The 18454-nt window shown below is 34.9% G+C and overlaps 2 protein-coding genes across 2 annotated transcripts in view; one reads left to right on the top strand and one right to left on the bottom strand.

Moving 5' to 3' along the window:
* Positions 1–18454, bottom strand: part of LOC136856655 (uncharacterized) — a 140200-nt gene that overhangs the window by 87678 nt on the left and 34068 nt on the right. Inside the window, 1 exon segment of the mRNA XM_067134669.1 lies at positions 16547–16626. The gene's annotated coding sequence lies outside the window, so the exon portion shown is untranslated.
* The window catches only part of LOC136856653 (UDP-glucosyltransferase 2-like), a 95969-nt gene that overhangs the window by 57032 nt on the left and 20483 nt on the right, over positions 1–18454 (top strand). The window contains exon 2 of the mRNA XM_067134663.1: positions 13333–13555. Coding sequence (XP_066990764.1) covers positions 13333–13555 — 223 coding nt within the window. The remainder of the gene's footprint in view (positions 1–13332; positions 13556–18454) is intronic.

Genomic DNA, 18454 nt, shown 5'->3' with positions numbered 1-18454 from the left:
GCCGAGACCCCGTCTAATTTGAGGATTATGCCCCTGCAGGCTGATCCTTCTTGTAGCAAATGACTCTAACAACAAACTACAAAGAGAAAGTCTGTAGATATTAAGGGAAAAACAAAGGAAAATAGTGGAAGTTTGAGGACGTCAAAAACACAAGAAGAAGAGACGGCAACGCAACAAGCACGAGAAAGAAGATCTTATAAGGACATAAGGATATTCCTGGCGTCTTCGAGCTCTCTCCTTCCTTCGTCTGTTGTAGCTGCTGCTGTCCCCCCAACACCCAACCCCCACCAAACAACTACTAGCAGTCCCCCAACGCCACCTCTCCCTCTGTCCCTCTCTCCCTCCCTCAACCTCAGACGGCGATAGTCCTTCAAGTTTGACTGACCTCTGTCTCACCTTTGCTTGCGCTCTCAAGCACACACAACCTCAGTATCCTTCCATCCTTCCAACTCGGTATCCTTTCTTAGTCGCTTTCCATGAAGACGATTTCCTGCTATGACGACGCTTTTCGTGAGGAGATCCTTCCTGATTCGTCTGATCTTACTGTCAGCTTTTTATTTCCCTTTTTTTTCGTCTTAGGCTAAGTCTAAGTGACAGTTCTGTAGGTGAAGTGACCAAGTGGCCACGATTCTCAGCGCGTTACGAAAGAAGGCGGTCTCGTTGTTGGATGGAAAAGATTATTATATATTCTCTTGCTAGCCAGCCCTAAGGCCTAAACCATAAACAAATTACAATCATTACCTTTTATATGATGTCTTTGAATATCAAGCTCATGTGCTACGTTAGCCCGGGGTGAGGTTTTAGCTCGTCACAATATCTCTCTCTCGTGTTACAATTCGTGCCGGATTTTCCTCCAGTGGGCCAGTCTCTTGATCCTCACGACATCAGTACAATCAAAAAGTTACACGCCCATTAACCCATATCTCCTGAATCTTCTTTCACAGTAAGAATATTAATCTGTCAGTCCCAGAGGTCCTTCATTCCTCACGACGTTCGATGTCGTGCAATTGGAATCTCAAGAGTTCGAGGGAAGACGCAATGTATCACAACCTAAAACAATTCTCCTTGTTTGTTATTAATTTACTTACATTTTTATCTATTTATTCACTAATTTGTTCAATTATTTGTTCTTTACTAGTAACTGATCTTTTCTTTCTGTATTTCCTATTACCTTCTGTTACTTCTTTCGAATGAAAACCATATTCTTTGGGAGTTTGAATTTCAAGTCAGTGACCCCTTTTGTGGGCTTGTTCCAGATGAAATGGGTCCATCTTCTGATTAATAATAATAATAATAATGATAACAATAATAATAATAATTTTATTAAAAGTTTCCTTATTGCTGTAACCACCCAGCTACGACGGAGCGTTTCTTAGAAGCTAGAAGAATCTGGGACCGCATTCCTGGCTGAACTGCCTGGATTTGGGTTTTGGGTAGGCCAGGATTCCCCCCAAAGCACTCTAGCGCCGGGGTGGGCCTTTTTTGGCAGCCTTTGATCTCCCCCGGCACCTAGAAGCTGCCGAAATTGAGGATACACGTTCTCTGTTGTCCTATGGAAAAAGGACATATATGGCTTCTTAAAGCAAAAATAATTTTTTGAATGCCCTGGGACAACTGGTTAGTTTCTTGGTTGTAGGTTAAGTCGGCTTTATGCCAGCAGGGCAGCTTATCCTTAGCTGGTCCATAAGCTTTGTAAGGTGTCAAAGGGTATAAGAGGCCTACTGTGGACTTATGGACTTATATAACCAGCAAAGACGTCAATCAACATATTACCAAAACACAACTTACAAGTTGGAAAAAGATGTTTTGTCAAGATGTGAGTCTAATTGGTTGAATTTACCAAGTGTCAACGAGGAAAAAATTAATAAAAACAAAATGGGTTCACTTTCGTTATTGTATAAGATCGTACTTTTTCCTTGATAGATAAAATGATATTTTGTTATTCTGTTTTTGTGGGCTTGCTTTGAAGCGTACCTTATATTTATATATATATATATATATATATATATATATATATATATATATATATATATATATATATATATATATATATACATATATAGACATATATATACACATATATACACACATACACACACACAAAACCTTTGTACACACATACACAACACAAAACCTTTGTACAAAAAAGCCATACAAGGCACGCTTCAAAGCAAGCCTGCAAAAACAGAATAACAAAATATTATTTTATCTATCAAGGAAAAAGGACGTTCTTATACAATAACGAAAGTGAACCCATTTTGTTTTTGTTAATTTTTTCTTCGTTGACACTTGGTAAATTCAACCAATTCGACTCACATCTTGACAAAACATCCTTTTCCAAAGTTGTGTTTTGGTAATCTGTTGACTGACGTCTTAGCTGGTTATATAAGTCCATAGGTCCACAGTAGGCTCTTTCATATATATATATTATATATATATATATATATATATATATATATATATATATATATATATATATATATATATATATATATATATATATATATATATATTCAAGTTTCCGAAGAAATCGATCGCCCGGTGTCAGTCAAATCTCCTTTTCGTTCCTTAGGGTAGAGTCAATGACCCCACGGGGCATGTGGTGGCACTGTCCGCGCGTGCGCGTTCGCGGTCCTCGAACACACACAAACACACACAAGCGCGTCAGAAAACCCCTTTTCCTGCCCTAGAAATGGTGTTGGGTACGGGCACAGCCAAGGACACAGAGTCCATAGAGTACACTTTTCCTCTCCATTCCTTGAGTCGAGTCCCACTTCGCCCTCCAAGAGACGATCTCTCTCTCTTTCTTCCTCCTCTTTTTCTCTTTTCCTTGGCCTGTCATTTCATATGGGTACGGTCAGTAACCCTATCAACCCCCATCTCTGGGCACACAGGATCCATGCCCCTACCATGCCCCCACACAAAAGAACACCTTGCCTGACGTACACATGGCACAACACGCACACAAACATACAAAAACACTTGGGGTACACGAGAAACGAGATTCGCGAGAATGTGTTTTGTTTACAAATTGTTTGCTTCGAATGTTGTTACGTTACCCTGTGACATAACACCACTTGGTGTTGCTGAAGGGACGTTGCCGATCTCGCCCCCAACAGCTGAGGATGCTTTGGAGAGCGATGCCAGCTTCCGGAAGGTGGAACTGTCGGGTAATTCGTTCCCAGCGTTACGTAACGCCTGGCGTACCTCAAGTCGGGTGCTTGGGTCCTTTTAATCTTGCTCTTTCGGGTGGACAGGATTGAGGAACGCGAGTTTCCCAAACGCGGACGGTAGAACTTTCTTACACTTTCTTCCGAGCGTTACCTAACACCTGGCATACCTCAAGTCGGGTGCTTGGGTCCTATCTTGCTTTCCGGTGGCCAGGATCGAGAAACTCGAGATTTTCCAAACGCGGAAGGTGGTAGAACTTTGTCGTATACTTTCTTCACAGCGTTACGTAATACCCTGGCGTACCTCAGGTCGTGTGCTTGGGTCCTAATCTTGCTTTCGGGTGAACAAGACCGATCATCCGAGAGAGTAGTGTGACGTTTACGTAAGATGGAAAGATATTTTCGTCTTTTTCTGTACTGTAATGTTCCGCCATCCACGCAAAACCGTAAGTTTTTTTTTCTGTTCTTGTTACTCGCATATTTGTATTGTTTTGTTAAATAGGTTTTTGAAAATACGTATAATATTTTTATTAAAAAAAGAATGAACAAGATATTTACTCGCATATATATTATTATTATTTTGAAAATTATTTTTATTATTATTATTATATTATTATTATTATTATTATTTATTATTATTTGCTCTTTTCATCGCCATAAAATTGAGAACAGCTTTATTGTACAAAGTTAGAGAATGAATTATTATAACGCCGAACATGAATCTGCACTGAAATTCGGGTTAGCTCTCTAAATCAGTCTGTATATGTATGTATGTATGTATGTATGTATGTATGTATGTATGTATGTATGTATGTATGTATGTATGTATGTATGCGATGTAATTGTTATAACTACAATGCCCTCTTAGCATCTTGAATTATTTACACTATAAAGCCTGAGATCCAAATGTATGTATGTATGTATGTATATGTATGTATGTATGTATGTATGTATGTATGTATGTATGTATGTATTATGTGCGTACGGAGCTGTTCAAAAACAGTTTAAACCTAATCCGTATGATCTATAGACGGAACCTTATCCCTTGAAATATTATTTCATTTATTGACTTCCCTCTGTCATTCTGAAGTCAGATGACTTAGGCAAAGTGAATACCTTATTTAAAAAGCGAACTGACAGAAAAAAGTGGAAAAAAAAACACTGCAAATACGATCTATTATATTGATCAGAAATAGGCCTGTAGACCTGATCTTAAAAAAAACACAATACCCGTAGGATATAAATGTACAAAAGGCATAAATAAAATCTCAGAAATTCCTTTTCAAATTAACGGACGGAATACGCAAGTCAGTAAATGAGAGATTAAGCAACGGGGGATTCTCTCATTCGCACAATCAGTTGGAAACTCGATATGGATTGCTTTGCAAAATTTACAAAAAATTGCAACAGATAAATACTGTGTTCGTGACATTTTTTCGTGTTTGTTATGTGAAACAGTTTTGGTGTATAATGTGTGTGTAAAGTTTTTCAATTGCTACTGGTATACCAGCGATTTATACATTGTATATATATATATATATATATATATATATATATATATATATATATATATATATATATATATATATATATATATATATATATATAAGTATATATATATATATAAATATGTATATATATATATATATAATATATATATAAAATATATATAAATATATATATATATATATATATATATATATATATATATATATATATTATATATATATATATATATATATATATATATATATATATTTATATATACGTATACAGGACTGCAGAATCCTTCGATCACGAATATTCCAAAAATCTACTATCCAGTCCTGATTCACATCTCTCTCTCTCTCTCTCTCTCTCTCTCTCTCTCTCTCTCTCTCTCTCTCGGCCGTTGATCTCAGTAGCGTTTCACCGCGAAGGTTCTACGCTACGTGCCTCAGCAAACACAGTCTTCTCGCGCCGAGGGAGATCTTGTTCCTGCCCGGAGAATCTTTAGCCGCCTGGGCTGGTGCATATCGTCCGTGGCGTCAGCCATTTTTCCCTCGTTCTGAGAAAACAGGCTACAGAGATTTTTACACTAGATTAAAATAGAATAGAACAGAACATAAAGTTTAGGCTGAAAGCCAAGCGCTTGGATCCATGAGGTCATTCAGCGCTGAAAGGAAAATTGAGGGGTTCCAAGGGTGTAACGGGAGGAAAACCTCGCAGTTGCACCATGAAACAATTGTTACGAGAGGGTTGGAAAGTATGGAAGAAAGAATATGAATGGAGGTACAGTAAATGACAGGGGTTGCAGCTAGGGGCCTAAGGGACGCTGCAAAGAAGAGCAATGCCTACAGTGCACCGCGCTTGAGGTACTAAGAGCTTTTAAAATCAGCCCTTGCGGAAATTTCGCTGGAAAATCTGACAAGATGATATTTTGGTTAAGTATCATTCAGAGACACTTTGGAAAAATCAAAAAAATTTTCCAAAAATGGGATATATATTGCCTTTCTCTTCTTATTTCCTTTTCTTTTTATTTTGGGGTAAAGTTGTCCAGGAATTCTCTGTTTTCTCTCGTGTTCCCAAGACGAAGGATTTCTTTTCTTTTTTGTATCATTTTATATTTTTGGTGAGTATTAATTGCAAAGAGTGTTTATTCTCTTCCTATGAAACTGAATTATTTTAGATATTCGTTTTCAAAGGTGAATCTGTGCAAGATTATTATTATTATTATTATTATTATTATTATTATTATTATTATTACTGAATGTTATATATATATATTATATATATATATATATATATATATATATATATATATATATATATATATATATATATATATATATATATACATTTATCTATTAATTTATTCTTATAAATCTATATATATATATATATATATATTTATTTATATATATATACATTTATCTGTTAATTTTTATATATATATAAATTATTTATCAATAAATGTATATATGTATATATTTATATATATAACCTTATTAATCAATAAAATTTCTGGACTGCCATAAAAATAAAGGAATTTTAATAATGTTTTTGAGACCAGCGTGAATTCTTCGACGATTCTATACAAGTTTACTTAAATCACGAATTTTCCCATTGAATTCATCTTTCCAAATTACTTTAACCCTGAATTAATCTTCTAAAACGACTTTCATCCTGAATTAGCATCCAAAAACGACTTTCATCCTGCATTCATCTTCCAAAAACGACTTTCATCCTGAATTCACTTTCTAAGACGACTTTCTTCCTGAATTCATCTTCTAGGACGACTTTCATCCTGAATTTATCTTCTAAAACGACTTTCATCCTGAATTCATCTTCTAAAATGAGTTTCATCCCGAGCTCATTTTCTAAAACGGCTTTCATCCTGAATTTATCTTCGAAAACGACTTTCATCCTGAATTAGCTTTCCTCGCCGACTTTCATCCTGAATTCATTTTACAAAACTACTTTCATCCTGAATTCATTTTCAAAACGACCTTCATCCTGAATTCAACTCCTAAAACGACTTTCATCCTGAATTCGCTATCCTCACAGACTTCTACCTTGAATTCTCCTCTATAATTCGTTGACCTCAGAAGTCTTGAATTCTTAGAGTTGGCTACACTGGTTTTTTTTTCGTATCTTACCCTCTGGGGTAAAGTTTTTTTTTTTTTAGCAGGCTATTCTTAGCAGTTCGCCAGTGGTACCAATTTATCTGCTTTGCCTGAGGTCAGGAACTCTCTCTCTCTCTCTCTCTCTCTCTCTCTCTCTCTCTCTCTCTCTCTCTCTCTAAAGATATTAGGCTCTCTGCAGTTTGAAAATATCAAATATCGCAGATTAAATTTCTCTCTCTCTCTCTCTCTCTCTCTCTCTCTCTCTCTCTCTCTCTCTCTCTCTCTCTCTCTCTCTCTCTCTCTCTCTGAAGATATTAGGCTTTCTGCAGTTTTATTTGATATTTTTAAACCTTAGAGAACCTAATAGTTTTAAAATAGAGAGAGAGAGAGAGAGAGAGAGAGAGAGAGAGAGAGAGAGTCTGTAGCACATGGAGCTAGCAGAAGCAACCTCTACAGCGTAGGTCAACCCCGCTTTTGTTTTTCTCTTAATTATAGTTTGGAATATATTCTGGTTTGTAAAAACTAAAGCTCATATTTCAAACTTTATTTCCTGATTGTTTAAAATACGGTTCATCATTGAGTAAATTGCAGTACCTGATTGTTTAAACTATAGTTCATCAATGGATCAACTGCAGTACCTGATTGTTTAAACTATAGTTCATCACTGGCTAAATTGCAGTACCTGATTGTTTAAACTATAGTTCATCATTGATTAAATTGCAGTACCTGATTGTTTAAACTATAGTTCATCACTGGTTCAATTGCAGTGCATGACTGTTTAAACTATAGTTCATCATTGGTTAAATTGCAGTACCTGATTGTTTAAACTATAGTTCATCATTGGTTCAATTGCAGTGAATGATTGTTTAAACTATAGTTCATCATTGGTTAAACTGCAGTGCATGATTGTTTAAACTATAGTTCATCAATGGTTCATTTGCAGTACCTGATTGTTTAAACTATAGTTCATCATTGGTTAAATTGCAGTGCATGATTGTTTAAACTATAGTTCATCACTGCGTTTAATTGCAGTACCTGATTGTTTAAACTACAGTTCATCATTGGTTCAATCACAGTATCTGATTGTTTAAACTATAGTTCATCATTGGTTCAACTGCAGTACCTGATTGTTTAAACTACTGGTTAAATTACAGTGCATAATTGTTTAAACTATAGTTCACCATTGATTGAATTACAGTACCTGATTGTTTAAACTATAGTTCATCATTGGTTGAATTGCAGTACATGAATGTTTGAACTATAGTTTATCACTGGTTGAACTGCAGTGCCCGACTGTTTAAACTATAGTTTATCACTGGTTGAATTTCAGTACCTGACTGTTTAAACTATAGTTTATCAATGGTTGAACTGCAGCACCTGACTGTTTAAACAATAGTTTATCAATGGTTGAACTGCAGCACCTGACTGTTTAAACAATAGTTTATCATTGGTTGAACTGCAGTACCTGACTGTTGATACTATAGTTCATCACTTTTTAAATTGCAGTGCATGGTTGCTTAAAGTCTTAAACTATAGTTCATCATTGGTTAAACTGCAGAGCAAGATTGTTTGGACAATCATATCTCGATGGTTGTTCAGGCTGAAGTTCTTGAGCGTTGAAGCCGAAGTTGTAATTGTTTAAATCATGGATCCTGGATGTTTAAGCTATAGTTCCTGAGTGTTCGGTCCACAGCTACGTAAAATGCAAAGCCTTGCTATTTAACTACAGTCCTTGACCAGTCATTGCAGTGACCAATCATTGCAGCTCCAGACTGCTTGACATTTTAATCGACTCCTCAAGCAACAATTCTTAAGTACTTATAGGCTATAGTTTCCGACTGTTTACGCTCCAGTCTTATTGCCATACCACACCCTTGGGGGGGGCGCTAATCCTCCAAAGAGAGTGTCAAAAGTCGTGCTTGAGCACCCAAGGCCAAGGGTGACCTCACAGTGATTAGGACGGGCGTAAAATATTAAAAAAAAATTCAAGGATAAAAGTTCTGTCGTATTCATACTGCTTGAAGATAATATGTCATTCTTCTCAGTTAGCTTGCGGTTAGCTTTTTAACTGGGATACTTCTCAGAGAGAGAGAGAGAGAGAGAGAGAGAGAGAGAGAGAGAGAGAGAGAGGAATTCGCTTGCACCACCCAAATTGTCATGTTAGTAATGAGTTCCTTTAGAGAGGGTTTAAAAGCATTATAACTTCAGGCGCTTATTACAATCTCGCGTGATTCATCCTTTCTAAAAAAAAATAAAACCCACATTTTCGGACTCTCTCTCTCTCTCTCTCTCTCTCTCTCTCTCTCTATTCGTACCCCAACCCCCATCCCCCGGGCGTAAGTATTACTGCTGCTACTACAAATTATCACGAAAGTCGGGCGAGATATTTTTGGAAACGATAAGGACGAAAGGGCCGCTGTCCTTCACACGAAAGGGTCTGGGTAACGATCTTCTTCTTCCAAGAACTTGGCAATAAAAAAAAGACGGTCGTCGGTTTGAATTTCACCCTACAGCTCGTTTTTTTTCTACAGAGAGAGAGAGAGAGAGAGAGAGAGAGAGAGAGAGAGAGAGAGAGAGAGAGAGAGAGAGAGATTTCAGAGCTGGATTCCCACGCAAAAACTGAAAAGCCGAATGCATGGCCCTGGTGATAAAATTAAATATTAAAAGCTTTTTATTCGTCAAATGCTGCAACATTTGACGTAACCATCTTCTTCTTCTTCTTCTCTTCTTCTTCTTATTATTATTATTATTATTATTATTATTATTATTATTATTATTATTATTATTATTATTATTATTATTAGATGAACTATTATTATTCATATTATTATTAACAAGAACTCTATTCATATGGGCCTACAGGGCCATTGCCTTAAATTCAAGCTTCCAAAGTGAAGGGGAATACAGAAAGAGATTCCACTTATCATATAAAAGAAAAAGATCATTTAATAATTTGATAAAAATGTATTAAAATGGAAGGAGAAAAGTATTAGGGTAGTAATGCATTGCATCTTCGCTTGAACTTTTGAAGTTCCAATTTTACGACGTCCTCAGGAAGACCGTTCCTTAATCTCCCAAAAAATGTTGTGTCATAATTTAGAGGTGGAAGTGACACCTGACAACGCCAGAGATTGAAAGGAAATTAGGTTGGGCTAGTTTTCCAGAAAAGGGAACAAGAGACTACGGGAACAAGGAGTTAGAACTAGTCCCCCAGGAATGGATAAAATGTTTCCTCAGTGAATGAACCTGTGTAAGAATGGATGAGGTGTTCCCAAGTGAATAAACCTCCTGAGGAAGGTTCATTCACTGTGGGAACACTTCACTGAGTCGCAGGGGACACCTTAATTTTTGGTCACGCTTCCCTATCTCTTACTTTAAATTGTATGAGTGCTTTCTCATTTTAAAAAATTCCTTTTCTGAAAAATCACGCTTCCTTATCTTTTATCTTGAATTTTATAAGTGCTTTCTCATTTTAAAAAATTCCTTTTCTGAAAAATCTAACCTATGGTGGCTCCTTTTCAAACTCTTGGCGTTGTCTGGCGTCAATTCCACCAGTGAACTATATAAAATTATTTGTTTTTCCTTTCTCTAAGTATACCTTAGTTTTAAACAGACCACTGAGCTGATTAACAGCTCTCCTAGGGCTGCCCGGAAGGATTAGACTTATTTTACGTGGCTAAGAACCAATTGGTTACCTAGCAACGGGACTTACAGCTTATTGTGGAATCCAAACCACATTATACCGAGAAATGAATTTCTATCACCAGAAATAAATTCCTCTAATTCTTCTTTGGCTGGCCGGAGACTCGAACTCGGGCCTAGCAGACTGCTAGCCGACAACTCTACCGACTCTTCCAACGAGGAACTATTTTTAACTTTTGTCATATGCGAAAGGGTGCTTTTTATATTAATGACCTTTTCCAATTTTTAGCGCTCATAGCGGCAAACATTCAGTTTGTCATCGTACATCCGAGACTGTTTATATACGTAGATTATAAAATTCACTCTGTTCCATGCTTCTCTCGTTAAAATCATGAATCCAGACTGTTTAGTTTTTTCATTTTTCCATTCTTCTCTTGGTATTTCAACAAATTTCACGGAAATATTTTCAAATGAAAGTAATTTTCTAACAAATTTGATGATCAGCTTCGACAAACGTATCGAGCATCTTCGGCGGCTCCCGTTACTGCTCGTCCGTAGACGCTACCTCGCCTCTCGTCGCTAGGCGCTACCTCGCCTCTCGTCGCTAGGCGCTACCTCGCCGCTCGTCCTAGACGCTAACTCGCCGCTTGCCACTACCTCGCCGCACGTCACGAGACGATATTTTGCCGCTCGTCGCAAGACGCTACCTTGCCACTCGCTGTTCGCCTCTAGACGGTACCTCGCCGCTCGTTGCAAGACGATACTTTGCCGCTCATCGCAAGACGCTACCTCGCCGCTAGCCGCTCGCCGCCAGACCCTACCTCGCCGCTCGCCGCCAGACGCTACCTTACCGCTCGCTGTTCGCCTCTAGACGCTAGACGCTACCTGGCAGCTTGTCATCTTCAAATCTTCGTTGTCCAATCTTCCTTTCGTGAGAGACAGTGACACCAAATGTTGCAATATCCGGCAAAAAAAATGGCTTTTATTTGTCAACAGAGAGCCATGTCACGATGCTTTTCAGTTTATCCTGTGGGAATTCAACTCTGAAAGCTTTATACTCTATTTCACCCCCAACTCTCTCTTTTCTCTCTCTCTCTCACACACACACACACACAAACACACACAAACCACTCCTGACTAATCCCGCTTGACTTGGCTACTCATGTAACTTTTCCATCGGGCGATGACATCACGGCGTAATATGCTTGTGAAAGAAAGTAAGAAGAAAACGAAAACAAAAAAAGGAGAAGAAGAACAAGAACAAGAAGAATAGTTTTTAGTCACAATAATGAAGCACGTTTTATGCTTCTTTTTTCCCATCGCGTCTCGAGCAAGTGACCAATTATTTCTCGAGTCAGTTACTGGGTGCTGCGTACGATAATTCATTTTTTTTTTACTACAACTTGCCTTAAAGCGCTTTCGTGAGGTTATGTAGGAGAGGACATGACTGGGAAGATTTTTAATAATAATAATAATAATAATAATAATAATAATAATAATAATAATAATAATAATAATAATAATATATATATATATACATATATATATATATATATATATATATATATATATATATATATATATATATATAGTGACCTCTTTCCAAGCATTTACGCATTTTACACGAAAATTCGAGTCTGAAGTAGAGTTTCTCAATCTCTCTCTAAATGGCCGTGATGTTTCTCCAAGCAGTGTTGCCAAAGCGCAGAGTCATCGTCTCTCTGCAGATTGTATACAGTGATTATCTTATTATAGTCAGTATGAAGAGTCTTGCAGACACAAGGACAAATATGTAATACGCCACACTGCATAAAGCCATTTTGCAGCTTTGCAGATATTCTGTGGCATATATTTTATTATCTTTTCCCCTGGTTTAGCGTTTATGTGCACATGTGTGAAAATATATTTATATATATATATATATATATATATATATATATATATATATATATATATATATATATATATATATATATATATATATATGTTCAAATACACGATAAAGATAAAAAGTCATTAACACATGTTGGCAACTTATTGCATACTTATCACAAACAGATTGAAAACAAGTCAACCATCACTGGGGAACAATGACCGTGTAGAGCATGTGGTGTGACTAACCAATTTGTTGTTGGTGACTTGTATCCAACTTGCTTGTGATGTGTTTGTGATATGTTGCAGACACTGTTTGAAACATATTCTTTCGCTTTTCCAGAAAGTAATCAAACTCAAATACATGAGAGACCATCAGTGGAGAACAATATTAGTATGAAGTGCTGGTTAGGATCACCAAATGTTGATGACTTGTATCCAACTTGTTTGTGACTTGCATGCAATAAGTTGCTGACAATGTGTTTGTGACATGTTCTTCACTTTTTCCAAAAAGTAAACAACTTCACATACATGAACGACCATCAGTGGAGAACAATAACTGTATGAAAAACTGGTTAGGACCACCAATATGTTGTTGACATATATTCAACTTGTTTGAGATGCATGTGTGATAATTTTCAGACAATGTGTTTGTGATATGTTCTTCAACTTTTCCGAAAAGTAAACAAACGCAAATAAATGAACGACCGTCAGTGAAGAACAATTACTTGATGAGACACTGGTTGGGACTACCAATATGTTGGTCTTGACTTGTATCCAACTTGTTTGTCACTTGTATGCAATATGTTCCAGACACTGTGTTTACAACATGTCCCTCACCTTTTCCAGAAAGTAAACAAACTCAAAGACATGAGCAACCCTACGAAGCATCGGTTAGGTCTACCAATATGCTGTTCCTGACTTGTATCCAACTTGTTTGTGGCATGTATGCAATAAGTTATAGACATGCCTGCAACATGTTCTTCACCAAATCCAAAAAAAAGTAAATGAGCTCAAAGACATCCCTCTTCTTCTTCTTCCAGGAACTCAAAGAATGGCTGGACAACGCCGACGAGGAAGGCGTGATATACTTCAGCCTTGGGGCTTTCCAGAAGACCTCGAGGATACCGGACAAGTACCGCGACGCCCTCCTGGAGGCCTTCGCCCTCCTGCCCCACCGGGTACTCATTAAGTTCAACGGCAACAACTTGAAGTTCCCTCCCAACGTGAAGGCTTTCCCGTGGCTTCCACAGCAGGATGTCTTGGGTGAGTTGCTTTCTGCCCTTTGCTTAGCCCCGTCGGATGGAGCGGTCTGTGTGTGTTTGTGTGTTTGTGTGTGTGTTTGTGCATTAAGCTGAAAGCTTAAGAAGGCTTGAATAGCCACTAGATCTCTAATCCTTTTGAATCTTTAGTCCCCAGCTTTGATAACAGTCGTTTTATCTACCAGATTCTTCGTACGAAAAGATAACGTAATGAAATGCCCACAAAAAAAAGCGTTTAATCCCTACAAAAGAAGTTTAATTTCCACAAAAAATGAGTTTAATTCTCACAAAAAAGCGTTAAATTTCCAAAAAAAAATGCGTTTGATTCCTTCAAAAAGGGCGTTTAATTTCCACAAAAATGCGTTTAATTTATACCACGAAAAAAGGAATTTAATTCCCACAAAAATGGTGTTCAGTGGTCACAAAAAAAAAAAGTTTCATTCCCAAAAAAGAGGTGTTTCATTCCTACAAAAAAGTGTTAAATTCGTACAAAAAATGCGTTTAATTCATACAAAAAAAAAGAAATTTAATGCCCACAAAAAAAGGCTTTTAATTCCTACATGAAAGGCATTGAATGCCACTAAAAAAGGGTTTATTCCTACAAAAAAAAAGGCGTTTAATTCCCACAAAAAAGTCTTTAATGCCCATAAAGAAGACGTTTAACGCTCACAAAAAGGGCGTTCAATTCTCCCCCAAATGCGTTTAGTCCCACAAAAAAAAAAGCGTTTAATGCACACAAAAAAGGGTGTTTAATGCCCACAAAAAAAGCGCTCAATACCCACAAAAAAAGCCGTTTAATGCCCACAAAAAGGAGTTTAATACCACAAATAAAAGGCGTTTAACCCCCACAAAAAAGGCGTTTAATCCCCATAAAAAAGTGTTTTTAATCCCCACAAAAAAAATGGGTTTAATCACCACAAAAAAGGCGTTTAATCCTCACAAAAAAGGCGTTTAATCCCCATAAAAATGCCGTTTAATCCCCACAAAAAAGCGTTTAATCCCAACAGAAAAGCGTTTAATGCCCACAAAAAAAGGCGTTTAATCCCCACAAAAAGGGGGTTTAAATCCTCAGAAAAAAAGCGTTTAATGCCCACAAAGGCGTTTAATCCCCACAAAAAAGGCGTTTAATACCACACAAAAAAGACGTTAAATGCCACACAAAAAAGACGTTTAATGCCCACACAAAAAGGCGTTCAATCCCCACAAAAAAAGCGTCTAATCCCCACAAAAAAAGACGTTTAATGCTCGCAAAAAAGGGCGTTTAACCCCCACAAAAAGGGCGTTTAACCCTCCCAAAAAAAGGCGTTCAATGACCACAAAAAAAAGGTGTTTCCACAGCGAAGATGACCAAGGCAAATTCGAACGGGTCAGAGAGTTAATCTTGAATCTTCTTCATTCTTCTCAGAGTTACTGGGCAAAAGATTCTTCAGTATAATTTCCTTATTCTTTATCAGTCAATTTCTACATCAAAAAAAAAAAAGCTTCGTTCTTCCGTAATGGCTACAGAACGTCTATATCTCAAAGTATCCGTTTTCTGCTACGCCGAACGCCACCTGAACAAGCCCCTACAATCCACACCGGGTAAGGCCAAGTCTAATATCTCTTTAACATCTCATTAATTCATCCATTTGAATACTTGAAATGAATTCAAACAAAGAAAGAAAGACTTAAAGCAAGTAAGAAAGAGAGAAAGAAAAGAAAAGAAAGAAAGAAAGAATGACTGCGTGTCCAAAAAGCAATTTAGTCCCAATTTCGTTCATCTGCATTTATCTGTGTCATCGTGTACCGAGTGAACTTTGGACCGGCGAGAAAAAAAAAACAAATAAGTATTGTGTCTCGTTTTCTGTCGTTTATACTTATTTTCCTGAATTCTGGGTCCAAAATTATTTATTTATTTATTTATTTATTTATTTATTTATTTATTTATTTATTTATTTATTATTATTATTATTATTATTATTATTATAAAGATATTATTTTATTATTATTATTATTATTATTAGTTATTATATCGTTATTATAAATTTTTTTCTATGTTTATAATGATATTATTATTATTGAATTATTAGTATAAAGATAGTAAATTTTTTCTGTTAATTATAACTATTTAACCTGCTGAACCTATTATTATTATTACGATTTATTATTATTATTATTATTATTATTATTATTATTATTATTATTATTATTATTATTATTATTATAAAGATAGTAAATTTTTTCCATGTTTATAATCATATCGTGAATTAGAGTCTGCTGACGTATCGTTAATTATAACGATTTAAGAGAGAACCTAATCATTATTATTATTATTATTATTATTATTATTATTATTATTATTATTATTATTAGGCAATTATAAAGATAGTAAATTTTTTCTGTTTATAATCATATCGTGAATTTAGAGGTGACGTATCAGTTAAGGCGGTACCGATTTAAGAGAGAACCTAATTATTATTATTATTATTATATATATATTATATATATATTATTATTATTATTACAAGGCAAACTGTAGGTCTAGTTACTCAATTTATGTATGTAGGTGGTATATGTATGTATGTAAATTTTATAAATATATGTGTGTATATATATATATATATATATATATATATATATATATATATATATATATATATATATATATATATATATATATATATATATATATATATATATATAGATATTTATGTATGTATATATATATATGTATGTAAATTTTATAAATATATATTATTATTATTATTATTATTATTATTATTATTATTATTATTATTATTATTATTATTATTATTATTATTACACGCTAAACCGTAACATAGTTACTCTAAGATGGTACCAATAAGGAAAAACAGTCGAGGACAGGTAAAAGAAATTCGAGAAGTAAAGAATCAACAATAAAAAAAATTTTAAAAATGAATTAAATAACAAGGTAAACATTAATAACAGAAATAACAGGTAAATGACAGGAAATATTATTAAGTCCTTTACATACCTTAAGTCTCTATTTCCGGCGTCGTCGACCAGAGCCAGTGCGACGCAAGTTGAAGAATATCGATCAGTCACTGGGCAGCACTGCAAAATAAAAAAAAATAGTGGTAAATAAATACTTTATTCCGTGGTTTTAATATATAGGTCTGGAACTATATATACATGCATATATAGGTCTAGACTTGTCCGCCTCTCTCTCTCTCTCTCTATACATATATATATAATTATATATTGTATATATATGGATCTCTCTCTCTCTCTCTCTCTCTCTCTCTCTATATATATATATATATATATATATATATATATATATATATATATATATATATATATATTTATTTATAGTATAAATGTCTAAACCTATCTCCGCCTACTTGAAGATGGGGGCATTGTTAACTCTACGGATAGCTCACATCACATTTCAGATTACGAGTTAATGGCTGAACTTGATAAATGTATTCTTAACGCTATTTATTAACTGATTATGAATAAATAAATAAATAAATAAATAAGTAAATAAATAAATAAATAAATAGTTGAATAAATTATTATTATTATTATTATTATTATTATTATTATTATTATTATTATTATTATTATTATTATTATTATTATTATTATTATTACAAGCCAAACCGTAACCATAGTTTCGAATACTACATAGCCCAAGGATCCAATGGATAAACATCAGTACAAGGAAAAACATTTGACAAGAATGAAGTGAAAAAAAAATGAAAAACAAACAAATAGCAATGCATAAGCATAAATAAATTCATTTATTAATTAGTATATATATATATATATATATATATATATAATATATATTATATATATATATTTATATAATGCCAGAACATACGCGTAAGAGCGCCTACATACATAATAGGTAACCACAACAAACTGTTCATTAACAATTACAAGTTACCTGAATTAGATTTATAACATGTTTTAGTATACATTTTCATGTGACTTTTTTTCCCCGATGAATTTACTACTCATTCTATCAATGACTTCGAGAGAGGTGGTATATTGGTCTCTGGAATTCAAAGGTACTGAAATTTGAAAAAAGTTGTCATGTTGGAGATGAATAATACACTTATTGTAAGACTAGATATTATATTATTTTTAGAAGCCACTAAGAACCAACTGGTTATTCTAATGAACCCTCGAGAAATGAATATTATTTTTGAAAATCCCTTTTTTTTTTTTGAAAATCCAAAAAAATTCATTTTGGAGATATGAAATGATAATTTTGGGCAACCACACTTACACGGTCAGGAATGAACACTTTTTGAGGTTCTGAACAAGTATCAATTTAAATGTGGCATATTCACACTTTTATCCTCCTTAACACGCACCACTTTTTATTACGCAGATATAATCTATATTTGAATTCTGAAATACACGCATTTCGAAGACCCGATTGTGAATTAAAATTTTCTTGGTCAAAAAAAAAAAACACTACTTTTGAGGTCGAAAACCAACTTTTGGAGGTCACAAAAACATTTCTTCTGGATGACTGAAAACGTCATCTTTAGGAAGTAGGAAAAAACATTCCCCTTTGGGGATATCGTTCTTTTAGGACTACCATCAGCAAGTAAGCTTTTCTTGAAATGAGGAGAAACTATAAAAATACAAGCTTAATCAATTGTCATAGGCCTAGCCTGAGCTTGGCAAATCTAATTCAGGCAACTTTAAAATTTTTTTTCTTAGCATTGTGCTTTCAATAAGTTTCCATCAAGGAAATTTTATTTTCTACTGTATTTATATTATTTCGAAATTAAGTTGTACTGAAATAAGGTTTAAATGATATAGCATCTTACCAGATGAGTAGTTTGAGGTTACAGGTCTAGCGTAGGCTAACAAACCTCATTTTCTTGATATGACCAATCTACGCGACTGTCGTCTGATT

Source organism: Macrobrachium rosenbergii, chromosome 36 (genome assembly GCF_040412425.1).
Source record: "Macrobrachium rosenbergii isolate ZJJX-2024 chromosome 36, ASM4041242v1, whole genome shotgun sequence".
Classification (NCBI taxonomy): domain Eukaryota; kingdom Metazoa; phylum Arthropoda; class Malacostraca; order Decapoda; family Palaemonidae; genus Macrobrachium; species Macrobrachium rosenbergii.
This window is presented reverse-complemented; position numbering and strand designations above follow the sequence as displayed.